The sequence below is a fragment of the Tauraco erythrolophus genome, chromosome 11, assembly GCF_009769465.1.
Source record: "Tauraco erythrolophus isolate bTauEry1 chromosome 11, bTauEry1.pri, whole genome shotgun sequence".
Taxonomy (NCBI): Eukaryota; Metazoa; Chordata; class Aves; order Musophagiformes; family Musophagidae; genus Tauraco; species Tauraco erythrolophus.
In genome coordinates this window covers 13395124-13419608 of record NC_141475.1, presented here as the reverse complement: position 1 = coordinate 13419608, position 24485 = coordinate 13395124, and the positions used below count along the sequence as shown (strand labels likewise).

The window sequence follows — 24485 nt, the reverse complement described above, 5'->3', positions numbered from 1 at the left end:
CATCTATTTGGGAATCCGTAGTTATATCAAGGGCACATTAAATGGATGCACTAAGCCTCCATTAATAACATCAAAAGCTAGAATCTGTAGTAAAAGTTAAGCATATACAAAAGCATCATGTTCAGAATAGAAAGACGCATATTAAAATTCTTTGACTAATAGACAAGCTATCTGAAACTTTGACCTAAAAAAAAAAATGCTCTTTTTTCTATCTGAACACAAGCTGTATATTAAACAGTCTATTTTGCTTTGAAATATATTCTGCTTTCACATTTCTGCTCTCAGAAGACTGGTGTTAACCCACCAAATTCAAGAACAGCCTTAGATATTTTTTCTTTTCAAGTAGAACTTTCCTGCTCTGACCTGAACACGCAAGTCAGTATTCACAGCTCCTTAAATTTGTCTACTAGCTTTTGAACCACACAAAACAGGTATACTCTCATATTTCCAGCATGGCAACAACAGACTCATCTGCTGCCAAAACAACAGACTCCTCATTGTCCTGACATCACATGCACACTCTACAAAGACATCCAGCAGCCACAGGGCCTTTCTGCATCTAGCAAAAGTTCATTAGTGTAGCGCACAAGTCAGACTACCAAATACTTTTGACTGGAGTAACAGTGAAACATGTTCATAAAACTCAGCATGAAATATAAAAAGAATATGACACTTAGAAGGCAAACTGACACATGTCAGATCTGGAGAGTCACATTTAAAAAAATGACAAATCAGCATAGGAAAAAATTCTACATAAACTAGTTGTGCATCTTTGAACATGATCTGGAAGTAAGGAAACAGAAAACAAAAAACTGGCAGACATTTAAAGCAGAACTAATAGTGATGCTAATAATGAGTGAACTGGTCAAATGAAGGCTATCAAATAAATTATCAGGTCTGTATATTGCAACTCCAACAAAAAAAAAGTAGGTGAAACCAACATTAATGAAGTTTCCATTTAACAGACTGGATTTTTAAAGGCTTGGCAGGACTGCGAGATAGAAAGAAATTTTGAGGAACTTCAAAAGCTGTTTAAGCAGGCTGCACACCAAATCTTCAAATCAAGCAGCACACTCTCCTAACAGAACATTTCTCTGACGCTCACTAGACACATGCATTTTACAGAGGTTTCACAGTCCAATCTATCCTAATCTCCAAATCACAGGTTTCAAACAACATCGATAACTAACACAACAGCTTAGAAGTTAGAACTGAATTCAAACATGTTGTATGGAAAAACAGGAACCCATGAAAGCACCATTAATGGTTTCTACAAAAACATTAGACTGACTGTAGAGCATGAACACATTTTAGTGCCTTTTAAAGGCAGCCAAGGTCTCCACTCTAATAAATGTACAGAAACTTGCATTTAACCTAGTCTTTGTGGTAAACCACAGTAGCACGCAAAGTTTAACATATTTGAAGTGTCTCCTAAGAGAATATCTCACAATGAAAAAGTACCTGGTAAGAAAGTACCAGACACACCATGTCTTCAGGTTCAAGACAACCAGGCTCAGACTACACTGTACTTTGGAAACTGCTGAAAGAAAAGATGTAGTAGTTCTTCATGTTAGTTTCTTCTTAAGATCATAGCGAACTTGACTTCTGAAGCATGCCAGAAAGTTTCCAAGTTTCAATCTGCATGTTTGCAGTTCCTGGAAATGTAAGTTGAGGTAGCAAAAGTGTAACTAAAAAAATTTAAAAATGCAAATGTTTGAGACAAGTTGTTCCTATTAGTTACACAGGCTCAGAAAGTCAGAAGGGAATATATGCTCTAGTATAACTGGAAGACTTGGTTTCAAATGCAAATGCTCACTGAAAAATCCAAAGTAAAGGAAAAACATCAAAAGTCATTATGTATTTACATTACATTAACTGCTAGAATATTGTACTGAAGAGACAGTGGTACCAGCATCATAAATGACTCTAAATACAAGGAAGAATAAGTTTCTCAAATAATAAAGGGAGAAGATACCAACTTGTTCAACTTGAAAATATTTTCTTTCAGTTAATAAAACAGAAAGATATGGCTTGATCAAGTTGTTTTTAAGAAAATGAGTCCCACTTGTGATAATCTCCAAAACAAAGAGATTCCTGACAGATCATTCATATTTTGGATCGAACAGTCTACTAGAAAGGAGGAGAGGGGAAAAAAAGTTCCTGTCACTTTTGACAACGGTGCGTTCTGCAACACTACCAAAACCAGTTCTATGTATATTTTAATGCATCCGAGACTAAATCAATCTTAAAAGACTATCTGATCTGAAAATGAGTATCTGAGATAAGGTTCTTAAAGTATTCTTTATTAATATCATTAGAAGTTGCAGAAACAACTTTCTTGTAATATAAAGGCACAGGGAGACAGTTTTGATAAAATATTCCAATCAAACAGTAACTTACAGTACAAAAGGACAATTCTAATGCACATACAAACCCCAAACATCTCATTCAAAAATATTTCACCGTGTTCATCAATAATAATGGGCAATGACTAAAAATATAAATTGTTATTGTACAATAAATATCTGATAGGTGCAAATGGAACAAGATTTATTGCTCTCCACACAATGTTTTCCCTGTAGTGGTTTGTTGTTTGTTTGGTGTTTTTTTTTTTAAGTTCCAAATTCCTTTAATAATCAGCTTTAACTTGTTTCTGAAGGAAATAAACCCTAAAACAAATCTGACAGGGCATTCTGATAGTTACAGAACTGTGTCGAGTAGTAACCAGAACAGGCAGCCTTTGTTTCTTTTACAACTTTAGCAATCATACTCCACTCACTCGTTGGGAAACAGATGTTTAAAAATCAACATTAGTGATAAGTCAAGGCTTTTATGGTAGGATAGTGTTACCTAGTCTGAGAGTTAGTCTATTTTCTTCAAAGAAGTGGATTTTATGATGAAAACTAACATGAACCGTCTCTGGCAGCTTATGCCAGAGCAAGCATGTAAAATGGTTTTCAAATGAGGAGAGGAGAGAAATGAAAACTAAAAGCACCATTGGGCATTCTAACTGCAGAAAATGAAACATGGGATTGGAAGCAAATTAGGACTACACAGTAAAACATGACTTAAAGTGAGAATTTCAAATTCTAAAATATCCTGAATACAGTCACCTAAGAAACCAAAAAGCACTCTGCATCTTTATATGGCTCCACTTTTTGAGCTTTGAGAAAGAAGGGCCAGTCAGTGAGTTTGCCATTTTCCTCACCTTGCACTTGCAGTAATTTGGTAAAGCAACAGTTTCCATCAGTCTTCTGATGCAGTGGGGGAGGCATACTAACTTTGCTCTTGAAAGTGACTCATACGACTTTGTGCAGAATTCTTTTTCGTTTGCACAAAATATTGTGTTATACACACATTTAAGAAATATCAGTTTACTTCATTACTGTTACAAGAAGTAAAATGCATACATTTCCTAAATGTATCTTTTTATGAATAAAACTTCAGGAAAACGAAGTGTTATAGTAGGGGTTTTTTTTAAAAAAAAAAGGAGTAAGCTTTGAAGGGAGTTCTCATAGCAGTAACTGAGGTTTTTATAAAAGCTATAATTTATGAGAACAACTCCAGATTTACACAAACCCTAACACATCAATTTTAACTGCGCTGGGAATAGTCAAACTTAGTTCAAGAAAAGGTGTCTAGAGTGAAGACAGCTTAATCTATTTAGCTAGTAAAAGAAATTATTAATATTCAGTAAACTCCATTCTCAGTTCTGTTGAATTCAGGTGTAATGATGTAAAACAAACTGCTAACTTTCTAGACATTATTGTTCAAATTAGGGTTTTATTCTAGTATAAGCACATAGTTTTAGAAGTTCTTCAAAGAGCAACCAACGACCACTGAAATTTTGAGAACTGTTAGCTTCACTACAGTACAGCATTTCTTCTTTACTATTTGTTTAGAAACTAATAAACAAAACCATCTTCTTTGGTTTATGCTTAACTACACAGGACTAGTGAATTCTTATTTTTAGTCAAGCTTCTATCCCCAATTTAAATTAATATGGATCTTTTCATTGTAGCCTCTCTCCAATTCTCAAATTCTCTCTTGTGAAAATAGGAGTTTGCTCATACCATGATTTCCTGCTAAAGTCATGTATATATACTGGCATGAAGGGTAAAAGTTTTGTACAATAATTACATTAAGTGGTATTTCCAATCGCAGAACTACAAAAGACATCGAATTAATGTTAGTTCAAATGACATTTGAGTTTATGATCATCTTAAAAAAAAACCCCACACAACGTCTAAGCATAGTAAAATACAGTGTAAAACCCCCTAAAATCAGACTAAACGTGGGAATCCTGAACTCACAGTAGGAATGTACTGCACAGCATTAACATGAAAGCCCGCTAAATTTGAAACAATGCAGACAACTAGATTTACCTGGATGTAAATGCCACTTCAAGGTGTTTAAACAAACACAAAAATGAGACAATGATGTCAGGAAAAAGGCCTTTAAAACAGGCCATCAGTCTAACTTGACTTTCCAAGTAAGAACATCAGCTTCACAAAACTGTGACACAAATGCAGTTTTATGCAAAGTACCCTTTGACACACAAGCTGTCAGTTAAGCTATCACAGTCTTTTTGACCTACTCCCTTTTAAATAGTCAGGGAGGAGAGTCAGTAGTAGCTTTAATTCAGTAAGTACCTTGTCTGTTTGCAAAGGAACATTATAACACCATAAAACTGTATTTTTATGGTATTTAGAAAAGTGATAAACTAGTTTCTTTTTTTTTTAATTATTTTTTCTTTTTAATACATAAGTTCAAAACTTCATTTTCTATGTGTCTTTGCAATAGTGTTTTAGCCAGTGTTGCCAAAAATTTTCACTGTGGACTACCTCACATTGTTACTCAACTGTGCAAGGTATTCACGCAGTTCTTTTGCGGCTTGGAATCTACCGTATCGCTTCTTTGGGTTGGCACACTCATCCAGCAAGGCCTCCAGTCGGCCGTCTTTGGCAATTTCAGCTGGGGGGTCATGAAGAAGTCCTCCAGAAGTGCCACGCCATGTGGCATGTCTCGATAAAAGGTTCTGACAAATAGCATAATAATTATGGTCCACAGTGACACGAGCACAAAGAATCTCTTTTGAGAAGGACAGACAAGCTTCTTTATCACAGTCATCATATTTGCTTTCATACCATACATCCCAGTTTTCAGGTTTATCTGTGAAATATAAGGAGACAATTAAAAAAAGTAAGAGAGGAGGACAGAGCATATATGCATCTAAATACAATCAGAAGCTCAATACACAGCACACTGGTAATATTTAAGCTATAAACCAACTTTGTTTAGATGAACTCTTAAATGTTCTAGTCTAAGATTGCATCTGACAGTTTAATATACCCTTCTGCTGAAACAGTCCTGGCAATACAAAATTAACAGAAAGAAAGAAAGAGGGTAAAATAGACACCAAAGAGAGGGAAGCAGAAAAAACAGCACACTAAGCACATAAAATTTACATTCACACACATATCCAGAAGAAAAAATGTAGTGGAAACAAGTACAAGAGAATGATTCATAGCTGAAGTTGAGAGAAAAACAAACAAGCAACATGATTTATTTTAGCAACACAGATTTGGTTTCTCCAGTTGCCCTGGGAACTAACACTGGCAAGCAGTCTACCGAAGAACAACAACAAAAAAAAAACATTGCAAAGTAATTACCATAAACTTCTGAAACATTATCTTCCAATTTTTTACTTTAGACATGGTAGTAACTAAGAGGTGCGTAGAAAAAAACAGACGCATTACATATAATCTTTGAAGAAAGAAAAAAAATCCAACAAAACAAATGGCATTCACATACACGTATAAACCCTTCTTTATACATATTTTAAAATAAGTTATCAAAATTTGGAGGTGTAACTAGCAGCCTTGTCACAAAGCCTTCTTTAACTTAAAACCTGATTTACAGAAAATATCTTATACAATAATGGTAACATGTAAAAGGTTACTAAGTGTGAGATCTCCTGAGTTGTTACTACATTTTTTTCATTAAAAAATGTTCATCCTAAGTTTCTAGATTCCTGTCAGCTTTGAGAAGAGGTCGTTATCATGGAGTCTCACAGTTTGGCAGATCTCTCAGCACTGTGATGTACGAAGAAAAATTCATCTGTGTTTGGTAATCTCTGAGCTGACTGTTGGTCGACTCATTCATAGTGCACTGCAAACCAGTCTAGGAAAAAAATGTACTGAAGGATGACTGCTAAAACTATAAACATATTATGTAAAATTTGTATAATAAACAGCAAACTCCAAAATGGAAAAAAAAAAGCCAGCAACAAAGGAGAATGGGAAAAAAGGACTCCAGCAAACTCAAATATGATGTCCCACACAGAGTACAGTTAGATATTACTGTACAGTGCAATTGGACAGAACATACATATTCAAATACCTAAACAGGCATATTAATCGCTCTAGACAGAGACTGTTTAATTAACCTTTCCAGAAGATTAATGAAATCAGTATTAAATGTCAAGTTTATACAAAGACTGAGAACTTTCCTGCGTCCTCATTTGTTTTTTGTATTCTTGATTGTTAGATTACAAATCAGGCAGCAAAATCCTAGTTAGATCCAAATTAGTCTGAGAACTACGGACAATAGATGTAAGCACGACACTTTCAGCATTCTGCTTCTGCAAGAAGCTACTTGCTCCTATTCCATGCACTTATCAACACTTTCAGAGTTCATTTGGTCATCTTTGTGACTGAGCAATTCAGACATGCTCCAAAAGGTAAAGTCTTAAGTTACACTACTTTAAGAGGGTGGGGAAAAAAAATATTTGCATGGCCCATAAGTACTAAAGTAAATGTACTGGATATTCGATACATTCAAAGGTTTTCTTGGTAGGCTTATATAATTTTAATCTAAGATCCTTGAGAATGTATAATAAATCTAACAAAAAAACCCCACCACACCAAAACCCAACAAAATCCCATACCACCAAAAAAAACCCAAACCAAAAATATACTTCCTTGGAGAAAAGTGCGTGGATAGAAAATACAGTCTTAAAGTTAACTCAGCAGCACAGCACATCAAGTCCATTTGCAAAACTTAAAAAAAATCCATTCACCCAAAGCAAACTGGCATCACTTGGCCTACTGCAATGAACTTCTGCAGAAGCTAGGGTTTCATGTCCAAGGTGTCTAGCCCTTAGGTCTGCAAAGTTTTCCTTATATGCTCAAAAGGAATATAAACCCATGTAACACCACTTTGTCAAACATCTCTCCTACTGCCACTGCTTTGAGCTTTTACAGCTGACAGAAAGATGGATGATTTTTCACTATTCCCATTTGGAAACAGCACTAAAATCACCCATTCCTTCCGTTCCGTTGTTATGGAGCACCTACCCGAACAACTGAACCAGAGGTGGGCTATGTAACTAAGGCAAGTGAGTGCAGCAAGACTGTCTTGTCACTCACAGAAAACAGAATGCCGAGACTTCCATCCCTGCAGACGTCTGGAAAAGATGAAAGGAACCTCTCTATTTTAGCTAAGGTAGCTAAGTCAGCCTGTCAGCCCATCTGTCTGTCTGTCCATCCCTCTGTTACAACCTAGCCAAAGTCCAAACCCCCTCTTCCCACTCCCACCTCTCCATTTAAGCATGATTACAGAGATTAAAAGCATATGTAAATCAAGTTCAGGTAAGAGCAACATTTTGTAGAATTGACAAATTGGTCAAGTTAATTAGTAGTCTAATTGCAGAAGAAAGCTAATTAGTTTATTCATTAGTAGTCTAGTTATAAAGCCAACAAAATGCGTGTTTAGCGACTAAACATACTTTAAATATTGTGCTTGCAAGAAAGAAGCGAGAGACATGGGGTGAGGGGAGGAGAGAGAAAGAAGAGACTTACTCTGTCTGATTAACCTTTTGTCTGCGACCAGAACGTTTTCTGCATCTACGATGATAACTTTCCCATCTCTCGGTCCAACTGCAAAGTTGTCAAAGCTGACATCAAGGAGGTAGAGTGCAAATTCAAAGTCATTATTTGTCAGCTGCTCAGCTATTTCCATTAATTGCCAGGCCAGATCCACTCGTTTCTCCCATGGTGCATTAAAGTAACTCCATAGCTCTTCTCCAACGTAATTGACAGCCACCATTCTTCCACATGCTCCTAAGTACTTTGCGAATGGCCAACCCTCATCAGATGGAAAACTCTGTATATAAAAAGATTTTTAAAAATTTTCATTAATATATAACAGCTTAGATTTTAAGAGGTTGTTCAAAAAAAATGTAGGAGAGATACCTGTAAATACCATTAACACAACACTTCTATATACTTTTCTAAGGTTTAAAGGGAAAGAAAAATAACAACACAAAAAATATTTATGTGAGCAAGAGGCCTTGCTGGACTACTAAAGGGACAGAGTCGGAGGACCTGAGGTAATACACAATCCACATGTAGCTTTCCATATACTATATACACATATATAAAATCACATAGACATGCACAAGTCCACCATCTTTTTCTATTCGTGTTTTATGCGCGTGTTGTACTAATGCAAGTGTACTTCCCACCAAGATGATTTTGCATCTGACATTTTTAATTAAAACCCATCTTTTTAATAACCTAAAGGAAAAAGCTTTAAAAAGTGACACCTCCTTCTCTCTGTCTCCTCCCCTTTTCCCCAGTAGACTGGATTCCTTTGAGGATCTTCTCACTTGAAGGCCTCTCACAGAAAGAATTATAGAACAGATTAAGATATAAAAGCAAGCTTAGGGTTTCTTAGGCCTCTAGTATTCCTTAACAATCTATCCCTTGATTAATTGTTACATACATAATCTGTGTGTTTATTACACATAGACATCATAATATTTTTATCAAAAGTAAAATCTGTCTCCAATAGTAGCTTTCTTCAAAATTAACTACAAGCAACTAAAAAATGAAAACAAAACAAACAAAAAAAACAAACCACAACACAAAAACCAACCACATCAGAATATTTTTAATGTTTATAAATATGTAAAGGGTGACTGCCATGAGGATGGAGCCAGGCTCTTCTCAGTGGCATCCAATGATACAAGGGGAAATGGATATAAGCTGGAACATAGGAGGTTGCGCTTAAACATGAGGAAGAACTTCTTCCCAGTAAGGGTAACAGAACACTGGAACAGGCTGCCCAGAGAGGTCGTGGAGTCTCCTTCTCTGGAGATGTTCAAAACCTGCCTGGACGCGTTCTTGTGTGATATGATCTAGGCGGTCCCGCTCTGGCAGGGGGATTGGACTAGATGATCCTTTGAGATCCCTTCCAATCCCTAACATTCTGTGATTCTGTGATTTTTCCTACTTCAGTTGTACTGAATGTGCCCTAAGACTTCAACATGAACAAACAAGCATTTAAAAAGTATCCTCCATACCATGCATCGGAAAAAAAAAACATAAAAATATTAGGTTAAGAAGCTCCAAATGTGCAGAAGTTAGCACACTCTAAGAATATAATGTATACTAATTGTAATAATTAGGAGATATCACTATATGCACATGCTCCTTCCTCGTGCACTACCTTGCTATCATGTCACCAGAAGCAACTCATAATTCTGCAATGATGATGTAGCAAAGGTTTTACCACACCTGGATTGAACAGCATGGTGGGTTTCAGTCTGAATGGAAGCTTTATACCTCCTGGAATCCATGATGGCAGAAAACATTTACAGTAAATTGAAAAGAGAGACACTAGAAGGAAACACATCATGTAGAACGGATCTGAACTCTAAATCCAGTCCGGGAAGAGGTGCCCAGCACTCACCCATCTGCATATGTATCCCACTTAAGAAAAAAATAACTTAGAAGAGTTAGAGTGCTTACATACCCAATCACCATAGCCTTAGACTCGTACCTCCCCTACAACAATCCCTAGTTTTATCTGTCTGTGCTTCCTTTGGTATCAAAGTTTTGATCATTTTATCTTAAGTACTGGGCACCAGCTGACGCTAAGGCAAGGTTAGAATACTGACGTTGGTCAGAAACACTGGCAGCTCCGTAACACACAAGGAACTGCAAGTCACATCTACCCCCAAGAATTAATACTTATTCTTGAAATGCAAACAGCAAAGTTAAAGCTTTACTCAATTCACACACTAAGATTTCAAATTTAGTATTAAAAAAGTCCTGAAAAAACAAATAGATCACTATAGTCAATACAATCATATAAATCACCAATACATGCTACAATCTTTACTCACAGAACTTGCTTGCATTTTTCACTCATCATTTTCTGTGTAAGCATGCTTCCATGGCAAGAATCAAGTTTCATGAAAAAGACTACTAACTGGCCTCTGACCCAAAATGCCACTGGATCAAAGAATTCTCTAGTAAGATCCAAGAGGAAAATTCTTATTGTTGTTTTCTCTACCTTTTAAAAGACACTACTGATAAAAACGCAGGAAGAAAAAGCAAAACAGGACACTTGCTCAGCACTACAACAGAAGTTTCTCTTGGTTACATCAAATTTTCAGGACTTGTTGGAGCAAGTCCGGAGAAGGGCCCCAAAGATGATCTAGATGGCTAGAGCACCTCTGCTATGAAGACAGGCTGAGAGAGTTGGGGCTGTTCAGCCTGGAGAAGAGAAGGCTCCAGGGAGACCTTAGAGCAGTCTTCCAGTTCATAAACAGGCCTGCAAGAAAGCTGGAGAGGGACTTTTTACAATTGTGTGTACTGACAGGACAAGGGGTGATGGCTTTAAACTGAAAGAGGGGAGATTTAGATTAGATATAAGGAAGAAATTCTTCACTCTGAGGGTGGTGAGGCACTGGAACTGGTTGCCCAGAGAAGTTGTGGATGCCCCATCCCTGGAAGTGTTCAAGGCCAGGTTGGATGAGGCTTTGAGCAACCTGATCTAGGGAAAGGTGTCCCTGCCTAGACATCTTGGAACTAGATGATCTTCCAACTCAAACCATTCTATGACTCTATGAAAACATTTTTTATTCAATATAATTTAAAGTATTTAACATAATGTTATGGAGGCCCTAATTGAGCCTGTACCTGAAATGAAGGCTGAGCACCAAGTTAACTTGTACCTAGCTTCCAACAGTCCTTGCTTGCAACACTTAAGAACATTGAAATTTGTTCATCTACAGTTTTAAAATTATTTAATATCTTAAATATAATTTTGAGAGAGTAAAAATATCCATTTGTTTATGTGTTAACACTATTTCATAACTAGATCCTACTGGAAGCTGAGCATCCATCTCAAACTATTCTGGCTCAAGATGTTCTCTACGGAATTTTCAAGGACTTTTCAAATTTCCACATAGCCAATCATGCCTATATGGTACATTTGAAGAAATTAAAATAATAATTAATATATACTGTTGACTGAGTTTGCCATCTATACGGCAAAAGCCATTAACCTAACCTCTAAGACAGGAGATGTAGAAGAGAATTTTAGGGAAAATAACTGTGTTTACCATTGCAAAGAATCTTTCTTGGCTGGTCAAAAGGGCATGAGACACATATTAGTAACAGAACAGGTCTGGGGCGCTCAAGTGTCTGGATTTTCATCACCTGATCTACCGCAGATCAGGTACCTGACAGGCAAATCTAGTCATGAAAAATCCTGAGAATGATACAGAGCTAATTTGATGTGTTTGAGACCAGTATTTTCAAATTTTGATACCATGTAATTGAGAACTAAACCGCCCTCACTAACTTAATCTACTATGCAGTAAGTGTAACATTATCCAGTCTTTAGGGGTTTTTTATCTGTAGGCGTCAGAGCAACTATGAAGGTGTTAAGTAGGGCCCAATATCCACTAGTTCAGGGCAAGTCAAAGTCATGCATTCCATAGTTAAGAAGTTGGCTGGGCTGGGGTCTTTTGCCCAACCTTCCAACAAATGAAATGTGTGCTAATTCAGTGTTCCCTACTTATTCTACAAGCAGACCGATATAATGAAAATTCATGCCTGTAGCATCAGTAAACCCCACCAAAATGAGGTTTTGTGCACATTTATTACTACTGTATTCAGTCCTGGATCAAAATAAACCAATTAGCAAATGGCCATTGTCCATCAAATGAAATTACTTTACAAAGGAACGTGTCATTTCACTCAAAAAGCAAGCAGGATTTGGTGCTAAGGTGTAACCTCCAGACTCTGGGCAAGCAAAAATTTTTCATTCCAGTGAGTGGGATCACAGGAGAATTCAAAATACTGCCTACCAGTATCTATTAGGAAAGAGCCATACAGCTTAGTCTTGAGGAAGTCCAAATGTGTGTACACATTAGTCCTGTTCCGGGGCAAGTCTACTTTATCCAGATCTTACAAAAACAAATTTATATCTTAAACTGGAGAAAATTTACCCAATTACACTCTCTGATAAACACAGGTTTAACTGATATCACCAACTGTGCGTAACACTTTCATATTGCTGCATTTTATTGGCAGTCAATGCAATATATTGAATTCCACTGCTACAGCAATAATACCTAAATATTTTTATTTAAGTACAACTTTGGACCACCCCTCTCTTTTCCTATATTCCAGTCCTGCTCTGCTTATGCCTTTGCCTCCCTTTCCAAATACAAATTCAACCACAAACAATTGAACCTGGCAAAGGCCATGCTACCACTGGAAGCGATGGTGTCCATCCCTCTCAACCCATCAAGTACACTCATTTCAATCCCCTCCTCCATGTCATTAGGAAAGCCATGCAGCTGGTACTTGCTGGGCTGGTGTTCAGTTGGATTAGTAGCCTGATCCAGCTCATCACATCATACTGACAAAAAAAAGATAGAAGGCCTCAATAGCCAGGTACAAAGGAGAAGAAAGGAGCTAAGAGAGGACTTCTCCATTCCAGCAGCAGCTGGGATTTAAGTAATTAATTAAAATGATTTTGAAAGTACAGCATTAGTCACAATGGTACAGTGATCTTTAAAACACATCTATTATGCTTCCTGCACTGTGTACAGTGAATTTCTTTTCACACAGAAAATTCTAGGAGCAGTTTGGTTTATGAAGAAGTGAACATTCCAAACATTACTAGTAAAACATCTGCGTGCTTGTCCTGGTTTCCGCTGGGATAGGGCTAATTTTCTTCTTCATAGCTGGTATAGTGCTGGTTTTGGATTTAGTTTGAGAACAATACTCACACTACACTGATGCTTTTAGTTGTTGCTAAGCAGACAAGGATTTTCAGCTTCCCAAGCTCTGCCAGATGCACAAGATGCTGGCACAGCCAGGACAGCTGACCCAAACTCACCAAAGGGATATTCCATACCACCTGACATCACATCTAGTATATAAAACTGCAGGAGTTGGCCAGGGGTGGCACAATCGCTGCTCAGGAACAGGCTGGGCATCAGTCAGCAGGTGGTAAGCAATTGTATTGTGCATCACTTGTTTTGTATATTCTCTTATTATAATTGTTGTTATTATTATTTTCTGTCCTATTAAACTGTCTTTATCTCAACCTACAAGCTCTGTTATGATTCTCCTCCCCATTCCATTGCAAGGAGGTAGCATCTGCATGGGGTATAGTTTCAGCTGGGGTTAAACCATGACAATGCCGTACTGTAACACAGATATATTTATAACTCTGTGGCAATAAAAAGATCTTTTGACAACAGGAGTGCAGGGAATCCTGCCAACATCTGCACATGTACAAACATCTCTGGTTTGGCTCCCTTCCAACTGGCATGTAACAGCCACATCTACACTTCATTACCCAAGTCAGTAGCCGAAGAAGGGGATAAAAATATGTACAAGTGCCTCATTCCGCAGTTTTATATTCACTCAGTGAATTTGACAAGAATACTAATTGAAGTGCAGATCTGTTGTCTTCGCAAGCAGAGATTTGTAACTTCTTTACTATTCTACTTTGAAAGCATCTTTCTAGATGAAGTCACAGATAGCTTAACATGAGGATTATTTTTTTTCATTACTAAAATTCTGAAAGCCAGCAAGACATGAACACAAATTTGTACAGTCATTAAACATATTTTCCATGAACAAGCTGCATTTAGAAACAAAAAGCTTAGTAGATAGCTGTGGAGTAATGCATAACATTATTTTAGAGTTTATTTTAATTCTCAAATTATTAGCAGTATAAATATTTAATTAGATAATTTTGTACTTGAATATGCTATTTGAAGACTTAAAAATGTGCATTTGACAAATTAAGATAAAAACTAACCTCTCGTTCAAAACAGCTAGAAACAGCTATTTGACAAAAGAATCTGCAATTCTGATGCACCCACTCATGCTGTATCTGTGAATATATACACTAATGCCATGGAAACCACAATTAAGCTTTTAAAAGTATTTTAAAATATAGTAATGCATATGAAAAACTACAAACAGGTACGTTAGTAAGTTTTCCCTCATTAAAGTTGTGACCTTTCTCTATTCACAGAGAAATATGTATCATCTTCTAACAGAAAGATGGAAAACAGACAAAAACTTCTGCTACCTCCATTCTCAGAGATACATACATCAAAAAAGTATTTTAGTTGCCCTAATTAGTGTAGCTACACAATATCTCCCTAAATAAGGCTTAAAAACCTAAACCAACCCTGTCAAAGGGACAAAGGACACTTTGTTCCTGAAAGAATAATACTGCATTTATGTATTTAAAACAAATGTACTGTAGTCTCAAAATAAATATTGAAAATTAATAGGGTGAATTTATCATTTCACTGAAGCATAAACCACATTATCAGTGCATTTGTCTTCCTCACTTCCATCTGTCTAAACACGAGAAGATATACAAATCTGCCACTGGTTTTGAATGTTCAGAGCTGTGAATTAGATCATGCAGTAAAGACTCACCAGCTTGAAGCTGATAAAGCCTATTGTAGTCTGCAATAACACAAATCCTCTTTGAATTAAACACTTTAAAGGATATTAGTTGATCATAATCAAGCATATAATTCATCCTAATAATCAAGTTCAAAAAAAGCCAAAGCAGTGTAGGTAACAACTGACATCTTTGAGCTATTGTTCCGCTGTACCATTAAAAAAATACACTTCGTTTTCAAAACTGCTCTTGAAGATGCTACATGTCACAATCAATTTTTATATAAAGTAAGTTCCATCTAAAAAAAAATCAAACCAAATAAACAAAGAGCTACATCTTGGTTTGCAATATGCATTGTATTTAGAGTAGGGATTTCTCTTCCTATTCCTCCTTAGGATCCTGAAGGCTTTCATGGCAGAATTATGCTCTTTGTGATGCTTCTGCTAAAATCATCCTACTGAAATGTGCTTGCCCAAGCACAAACTGGCATGGCAAGTAGAATTTAAATAATACGCTCTTTCTCAAAAGGAAGAAAATTAGCTCTCTCTCACAGAGTGCTGTTGATTCTGCAGTGTAAACAGAAGTAGCACTTGTATTAGTCACCAAGGCAAATAAGTAAAGCTCTGGAACCAGGCAGACCTGGAGATCAGATTTTACAATGAAACTTTTCAGGTCAAAGAAGGTTAAAAAGCACAGCCTAAGCACAGATGCCTTCTTTTGTCAGGAATCGATCTGCATTCTAGAAGATATGTATTCAAATGCATTTGTGAATGCTACTGAGTATAATGAAAACAATTTCATTCTCAACTACATGCCAAATCATTTGACATTCAACTAAAACTCCCACAGAAGTCAAGCGTATACATCTATATATAGCCGACACACACAGAGTGAAGAGTGGATTTCATTGAATATTCCAAATATTAGTATTCCCATTGAAATTATGTTTCTTTCATTTATTTGCCTTTTGCTCAGTTTGATTACATTTCAACTAGTCACTACAAACAGTTCTTGCCAACAAGAGGTACATACCAGGCTGAACTGACATACCATAGGACAAAACCACACAAGACAACTCTAAACACAAACCCACTCTGAATCAGAAGTTGCTCAATGATTAAGTCAAACACTTGAACTGTAGAAGTTTTATTTCACAGTGTTAGCAGAGGTATACCATTTCTCCAAATAAATTAGTGAATAATTATTAAATGCAAGAACAATAGTAAAGAAAATTTTATGTTGTATTGGTTGTTACCTGTTGAAATTAGTTTGTAGTTCATAAAAGTTTGTTCAGATTGAATTTGCAACAGATGAAAATGATCACTGTCTACTTCTCATCAGTTATGAGCCTGGAATATATCACTATATAAAGAGGTCCTAGCAAAGATGGCCTACTCTTATTTCTGAAAATTAATTTGCAAAATTAAAGATACTAAAACAAAGCCAAAATTACTTAACTCAGGGAAGTAAAACACAGCTTCCCCTCTACATCAGACATAACAGAAGCAAATGGACAACACTGGTGTTTCAAGGTTTGGAATGTGGGGTAACACTTTTTTTGTGTTACTGAAAACTGTCAGTTACAATTTCCATTTAAGTCTGTATCGCGATTTCTCAGCAGCCTCTAGATTAAGACAGTCATTCATCAAACCATAAAAACTTCAAGAATTTCTAGAGTATTCTAAAACATTCCTTATACTTTACTCACCTATCTTCACTTTAGGAAAGTTTCACCGGAAAGAAGGATGAAGATAGTTTTGGTCATTTAAATATAAGGAAATACAGTAACGTGACAAGTATGAGCCATTTCTGGCCTAATATGTATTCTCATATGTCACTGCAAAAATTAACTCTTCAATTTTCAACACAATCAAATCAGCAGAATATTATTGTAGCACAAGACTACTCAATTTTAATTCAACAAAACCGTAATTTTTCGCTTGTTTTTAAAGATATGCACAATGGAAATTCAGGGACAGACAACAAATTCATCTCCTTTCTCCACAATACTTAGAAGTACGTAAAACAGGAATCAAGAAAGACTAAAGACTTTAACACCTAAAATTAAATAATTTGCATTTCTGAGTTATCTTTTCTACAGGTGTCACTCGACCGATTGCATAAAAAAGAATTTTAAGAAAAGTTAAGAGTTGAAAAGAAAAAAAAAAATCCATTTACCCAAGAGTAGCACTTGTAGAGACATTTCTTAAGCCTAGTTTATGTTTACTGCAAAAAGAAAAAATAGCTTTCAAACAAAAAAAAAATTCAACTGCATAGGAGTAATTGCGGGGGGTGGGATGTCAGAGCTTATAATCATCTGCAGCAGACTACAGTGAACCTTCAAAATGAAATAAAATCACAGATAACCAAAAAGTCACAAAGCAACTGGAGATATGACTAGTAACAACTGATCTCAAACCAGGTTTTAACCTTTTCATAAAGATCAGAGTAAAACATTCAACATTTTAAAATATTACACGCTAAATACTACTCAGTAGGTCAAAATGCCAGTATCTGTATGAGACAGAACTTAATAATACAAATCAACTAAAGGACATATCAGGTAGTGCAGCTAACTGCCTTAAACCCACTACTTGGTATTTAGCATAGGAATATGTATCAGAAAAAACAAATTGAGTAATGAAGACAGTTTAAAAGGCACCGAGTATTAAAACTGGATAGTATTCTAACTGTGTTTAGAGTAGAACTACAGAAAATAACCTATGACTAGAACAGTGTGTATGACAATAAAAGAAAAGAAATCTCAGGCAAGAAAAGTTGTCCGTTTACTTCTTACTGCGTTATGTATGGATCAGCAAAACAATTCTGCAAAGCATTTGGCTAAATTGCTACTTTGAGTGAATTCAGCGCAAGAAATTGTTTCCAAAGAGATCACAGTTCATGTTTTAATATATGTTTACCAGATGTCAATTATTGTTCTTCCCGTAACAAAACCAAACAGAAACCTCAATGATGACATAAGAGAAACCAGAAGAACTCTAGCTTATGTGGCAACAGACTGTTCATGCAGAGTAATTATACTAGGAATAGAGACACAGCTGTTGGTTTTGGGTTTGGTTTTTTTTTCCACAAGGAACAATGTCAGAAGTTGGGAGAAGAATAAAGCCATTAAGCTTCAGTATTTAGAAAGCTAAATACATATCTGAGGGAAGGGTAATGATATACACAATCTATTAAAAATGCAGAAATATGGCTTTTTTCTATATAGATATTGTAATTTTTCTTAGAAAAAATAAAAGTCTTTGAGACTTTAATGTACATACAAGATACAAACATTCACCATCATTCTTTGAAGAATCTCCATTTTAAACAGTCTGTTAAAAGCTACAGCTCGAGACAAAGTCGGATTAATGCACTCTGGACATAATTCACAGACACCTTCTATGATCTGAAAAAAAACCTCACATTACTTGCAAACATTTTGTTTACTTTTATTTCAATAGCAAAGTTTGTGTGCAAACTGCAAGTTTGCTTTGAAAACAAAGCAAATGCACTGTCATTTCACTTGTGCACCTGGCAGAACCGTACACCAACACGACAGCCAGCACAAAGGCCAGACCGAGCATCGCGAGACCAGCTCTGGACGCGCTTTTGCCACAAGAATTAATAGGACCCATGTTTACGTTTTGCCGGGACAGATGTGAACTGTCTTTTCAGCTAATCACAACATCTTAGGAAAAATACAACCATTTTACTGAAAAATACAATTTTCTTATCTGAAACAATTTCTTACTTGAGCAGTAGTGAGTTATACTGTAGTTCCCCCAGCTCCCAGAACAAGGAATTCTCCACTTTGCTTTCTTGGGTGTTGTTGGGTTTGGTTTTTTTTTGTGTGTGTTTAAGTACAATACTTAAAACTCTGCCACAGCCTTTCGTGTGTTGGACAACGTGTGGTTACATACCACGGCTCACAGCGTGGCAGCTATGGTGGCACAACGACATCAGCTCAAAAACTGTTAAGAAGCAGCCACAGTGGCTCTAAATAAGAAATCTGGAGGCTGACAGAGATCAGAGCAGAAGCTCCATGGAAATAAAAGGTATGTCTAGACAAAGTTTAACTATTTCCCCAAATCTTTCTGTTGAATTGCCATGGTTTTGTAAAAAAAAAAAACCAAACAAACTTACTAGGAATTGGAGGGGAGGGGGAAAAAAAAAATACTTTTTTAAGAGTCAAACACTGAATAACAATCTTAGCCTCTATGGAAATTAACAACAGGCAGCAAACATTTTTGGTTCTATAACAGTAAGTTTATGTTTCTATTTGTCAGTGAAGATAAAAATTAATCATGTTACTTCATAAAGTTGAATAACGCCTGTCATTTGAGTGCACATCATGGTTAAAAAAAAAAATGAAGAAAGTTTCTCCACTACAGTTATTTTTAAAAGACAAACTAGAAGGTGGGTGGTTTATGAAAACTCATAGGGTGAGGGTAAATCTACTTACATCCATGCTGGTTCTATAAATTGTGCAAGAAGTGAATATTCACACTGCACTCAGTCTGCAATCCAATTTATTTTTAAAATCTTGCTGTTCCTTCACAAGGCAACTTTGGCCGACCTATATTTGCAAGTGTTTGACACGCACAGTCATCATATTCAATTATGAATCACAGGCCATGCACAGATCCTATCTCCCAGGTGATTCCTATTTAAAATACTCTGTTTTCCATTAAATGAGTTGAAGCAAACAGCAGTAAGTTTTGTGGTTGTTTTCATCCGAATAAGCTGTTCATGTTTATTTAAAATATTGGTTTAGATGTAGCAAATTTTGATTACAGATCAGAACTTATTTTACTAAAAACTACTTGCCTTTATTACAGGAAAGGACTATTACAAGAGGAAGGAAAAAACCCAAATCTATCAGAAGTTAAATCTTAAACATCAACACTTCAAATTAAAAAATTATTTCCTCAACCCTCACATACAGGTTGTTTCATTCAAATGTGAATTCAGACAAAAAACATGAGAGGATTTAATTACTGACTAGTTTAGTAAGATTCCATGAAGTAAAAATAATACTTTAATACCCAGAAAAGATGTATACTGTACTGAATAATAATGCAGCTGTCCTTCCATTTCCTTCATGAAGTAAAAAGGGAACAGGGCTGACTTCTTAACTGAGTACACCTATGTAACTGTTTAACAAATGCGGATAAGGAGAGTTAACAAGAAAGCGGATAAGGAAAGTTAACAAGAAAGCTATAAAAAATATAAATATTGAGTTAGGATTACAATAAGTAATCTATACAAAACTATGCTGGTTTACTACTATTCAGAGACTTGTAACAAAAGTATATTATGCTATGGGCTAAAGCTCCACCTGAAAACTTCCTACAGCAAAAGCTGTCAGTCAGTTGTGACAATATGCAGCTTAGGAATAATCCATACTCCAAACAGGATTCAAGCTAAAATCCCAATGTCTGATAAAAAGTCTTATAATCCACAAATTACTAGCTCTAGATGATTATAGTGAATTTTTCATTATAAATCAAAGATCAAGCTTTAAATTTGGTGCCTATTTACATTCAGCTGCTCCTATAACTTAATTAAACAAGGCAGAACTTTAATGCTCTGACCACTGAGAACTTAGAAGTCATCTCCTGCTTCTAAACCCAAACTGTTATCCATGACAGTGTTTTAAGCAGTCACAGTAGTGTTTCATGAAAAGCTCAAGGCAAAAAACTAGCAATACTTTTCCTTGTGCCTCCCGGTGACAAACAGACAGCATCAGTTACATGCATCAAATGTATATTTATTTCTTTATTTAAAATAAAAATCTGAATCTTCAGATGACGTCATGCAAGCTTCCTTTCTTGGAAGCAGCTGATTTTCAGAACAGGCCTACAAGTCTCATTCCCCTGCCAATATCTGCCCTCAGCAATACTGCAGAAACTATAACATAAGATGTTTTAGATATCTCATGTATAAATACAAGCAAACTTCTCAGTAGCCAGTTGTCACTTCTGGAAAGTAACTTCACCTCCCATCAAGAGTGCTTTGCATTTTCCTGCTGCAATAGCTGCATAATATAGAATTAGCTGCTCCTTAAGAGTTTCTCAGGCAGAGGGTGAGAATGAGTGGTATGTGACATGTTAAATACAAATAAGAAGAGTGCATTCCGATTCATACATTTAAGGTCTTTCATTCCCAACCGAGGGAAGGTATTCAAACCTTCAGTATCTATTACCGAAGTTGATGAATACTCTTCGGTAGGATACATTTGGAATGCTTCAACACACAAAGCTGGCCTGAAGTTCTCCAGAAATATTTTCCAGGATAGCCTATTCATCAAAATTTAAAAGACTCTGCAAAACACTTTTGATCTGGTAAGAGGTGACGGACAACTTTACCACACTGGACTGGTAAAGGCTGCCTCACTTCCCACCAATTTGACCTGCTCTGCTCTCAGCAGCACCTTCGCTAAGATAAATGGCGAGTAAAGTGCTTGTTAAGCTCAGGTCTGAAGATTTTCATCTCCAACAGATTTGCTTGACAGCCTCGGGGCTCATCAACAGTTTATCAAGAAGCTTGAGAAGTTTATCAGGAATCAATGCTCTTACATCAGCCAGTGCTGCCCACTGCCTTTGATCCGCTCCACAATAGTAAATGCTGCAAATGTGCCAAACCCTTTGTCTGTGAAGAACACAATGGCCCCGCAAATTATGAAGAAACACACAGAGCTGTTTTCTGGCCATCTAGGTCCACACTCGCTATGCGAGAACCAGTGTTCAAAACCAAAACTGTAAGTTCCATGAAATGGAGCCAAAACAAATTGATTCTCAAAGAATTTCCAAATATATTCGGCAAAGCAGTTTTGACTTTCTTACTTAGGTGGACTTTTCTTTTTTCACTGTGCTCAGGAGCAACTACGGTAAAATGGAAAAGACATACTGTACCCTAAGTCCGCTGAGAAGCAAACTGGAAACTTTGAAAACAAAACCCAAGAGCTGTACGTGAAGAGACTGAAGGGCAGAAGGAATACTACCTAAAAACATATATTAATTAAGTAGAGTTCATACAATGCATGCGCTAGAAAATAATCAATAGGTGAATTTGCTGGTGGGTAAAGCCAGCAGCACTGACTGCTTTTTGAGCATTAGATATTTCTTGGCCTCTCACTAGAGAAACAGCAGATGTTTATAACCGTAATCATGCAGTGATGCTTTCAAACATATTTGAAAATATTCTTTTTTTATCATACAGCAGATAAAGGCAAGGACAGTCCAGTAGTTAGCCAAAACAATTCTGAGTCCAAACTTACAGACTAAAGGCATACTTGGAGTTCCCTCGATAGTGTTAAGAGCTGAAATGCAAAGATCCCAATCTAAATAGATAGGCAACAGAAGCAACTGAGTGGTGCCACAGAATAAAAGTTTCCCACAAATTTTTCACCTAAAAATTTACGTGACATGTTAAAGCACAAATTTCTAGTCTATGCACATAACCAGTCCTCCTAACTAAAGAATATAAAATATGTAACTGCTGAAAGAGAATTTCTTTGTCACTCCATTTTCAGGCTACAAAACACCTATTTCTAATTTTTACCAACAAAAACCCAAAACATTGTATTTAGTTCACATAAGATGACATAGCACATGAGCCAGTTTTTGAGAAGGAAAGTACAACAGCATTACAGTAAAGTCTCTACCCACTATCTATTAAACTTAGACCCTAAGAAACTAACCATCGACTCCCATAGCTGCCTAGGAATATACGTATTACGGGAAACGCCCCAGGATTAAAGCCCAACACTTAACTGTAAGAAAGGCATAATCCAGCAGAAAGCATCTGCCTCACAGCATGCCACCCCGCCTGCAGAACAGCTGCCCGCTTTCCCCGCTCACCGCCGCACAGCGAAGCGAGCTCCCTGCCAGCATGAAACAGGCAAGAAGGACGGAGAAGGAGTTAAAGCCTTCAGGCACCGCAGCGCCGAGGAGGAAGACAAATCGGGAAAGTGCACGAAGTCTTGGAGGCAGGAAGAAAAACTATGAGACTGAGATAAAGAAACGCCTCCTGCCCGGAGCGGGAATGGGAGCCCCTCTCCTCAGCCCGCTCAGCCGGCATCTGTACCGAAGAGCCGCTGTCAGGGGCAGATGCCCCCGCGTTTCGCCGCCGCTCGGGGCCCACTTTTCCGGAGCCCCGCTCTCCCCGCTCCCCCCGCCCAGAGGCACGGCTGCGCGCGCCCGCCGCGGCGGCACAGGACACCGCGGCCACGGCGGGGGAGGAAGGGCCACGGCGGGCGCTCGGCCGGGACGGGGCTTCCAGCGAGGGGCCCGCCGAGCCCTGCCCAGCCCGAGCCGGCGGGGGCGGCTGCGCAGCACCAAGGAGGAGAGCAGGCGGGGGCAGGTGCCCATCCCGGCACCGCCGGCCGGGCGCCTCGGGCGCGCTTACCTGCAGCACCAGCGGCTCCGGGTTGAAGGCGAGGGTGATGAGCAGCTGCATGCGCTCCGAGTCCTTCAGGTTGCGCAGCAGGAAGCTGCCCGAGTCCTTGGTCTCGGCGTAGCGGCGGACCAGGCGGTCGAGCAGGCGCTGCGAGGGGCAGTGCACCAGGTCCGACCAGCCCTCCACGGCGTCGGGGGTGAGGAGCCGCACGTCGCCGTTGAGGCTGGCGAACTCGGTGGCGTGCAGGGCCTGCAGGAGGTCGCAGCGGCCCCTGCCGGTGGCGCGGCGGCAGATCTTGGTGTCGATGTCGGCGAGCTCCTGCGCGGAGCCGAGGCGCTTGAGGACGACGCGGCGGCTGCCCTCGCGGGGCTCCCCGTAGCGCGCGAAGTAGACGTTCTTGACGTTGAAGAAGTCGAAGAGGCGCAGGCGGCCCCAGCTTTCCAGCCGCAGCTGCCCGTTGAGGAACTTGCGGCACCAGCTGGTGCCCCAGCAGGCCGGGCACTTATTGAGCTGCAGGAAGCGCCGCTCCGACAGCTCGTTGCGCTGCAGCGAGGCCAGCAGCGAGTGCGTGTTCAGCACCAGCGCCGCCGCCAGGCTGCCCAGCACCGCCAGCTTCACGTAGCGGTACAGCCGCCCCAACTTCAGCGACACCAGCCGCAGCATCGTCCCGGGCCGCGCCGGGCCCCCGCCCTCCGCCGCGCTCGCTCCCCGCCCCGGCCGCGCCGCAGCTCCAGCACCAATAAACTCTCCGCCTCGCCGCTCGCCCGATAAAAGGCAGCCAAGTTACTGAGGGGACGACGGGGAGGGGGGAGGGGAGGGGGGAGGGAGGCGCCAGCGGCCCGCCGGCCCGGGAGGCCCCGCCCCCGGGGAGGGGCTCCGCCGCCGCGGAGGTGGGCGCGCACCGCCCTCCCCTCTCCGGAGGGGGCTTCTCCTCCCGCTGCTGACCCCGCCCACCGGGGGCGGGGCGTCGCGCGATCGCCGGCGGCCGCGGCGATTGGCTGCACGTGACGCGGCGCGGCCGCGTGCGGCCCGCCCCCCTCGGAGCCGGAGGGCGGGGCCGCCACGCGCGCGGGGGAGACGCGGGGAGGGCGGGGCTCGGGGAGGGCCGGGCGCGCGCGCTGGCGAAGGGGCGGGGCGGAGCGCCCTACCCGCCTCCTCGCCCCCGGCTCCGCCGGACCTCCGTGCCGTCCGGGGCGGCGGCGGAGGGGGCGGCAGCTTCCGCCGCCATGTTGTGTGTCCGCCGCCCCGGGCGGAGGGGCTCACTCGCTGCTCAGCGGGAAGCGGCCTGCCTAAGGCCGGCCCGGGCAGCGGTGTTACGCGACTGGGGCACCCGATCGTGT

The 24485-nt window shown here is 39.3% G+C and overlaps 1 protein-coding gene across 1 annotated transcript; it reads right to left on the bottom strand.

The window, feature by feature from the left end:
- Positions 1 to 3742: 3742 nt before the first annotated feature.
- Positions 3743 to 23808, bottom strand: DIPK2A (divergent protein kinase domain 2A). The gene is made up of 3 exons (XM_086618419.1): positions 23155 to 23808; positions 7863 to 8166; positions 3743 to 5172 (listed from the first exon to the last, which is right to left on the bottom strand). The coding sequence occupies exons 1-3, from the start codon at positions 23806 to 23808 to the stop codon at positions 4841 to 4843; spliced, it is 1290 nt and encodes a 429-aa protein (XP_086474545.1). The 3' UTR covers positions 3743 to 4840.
- Between the last annotated feature and the right edge of the window lie 677 nt (positions 23809 to 24485).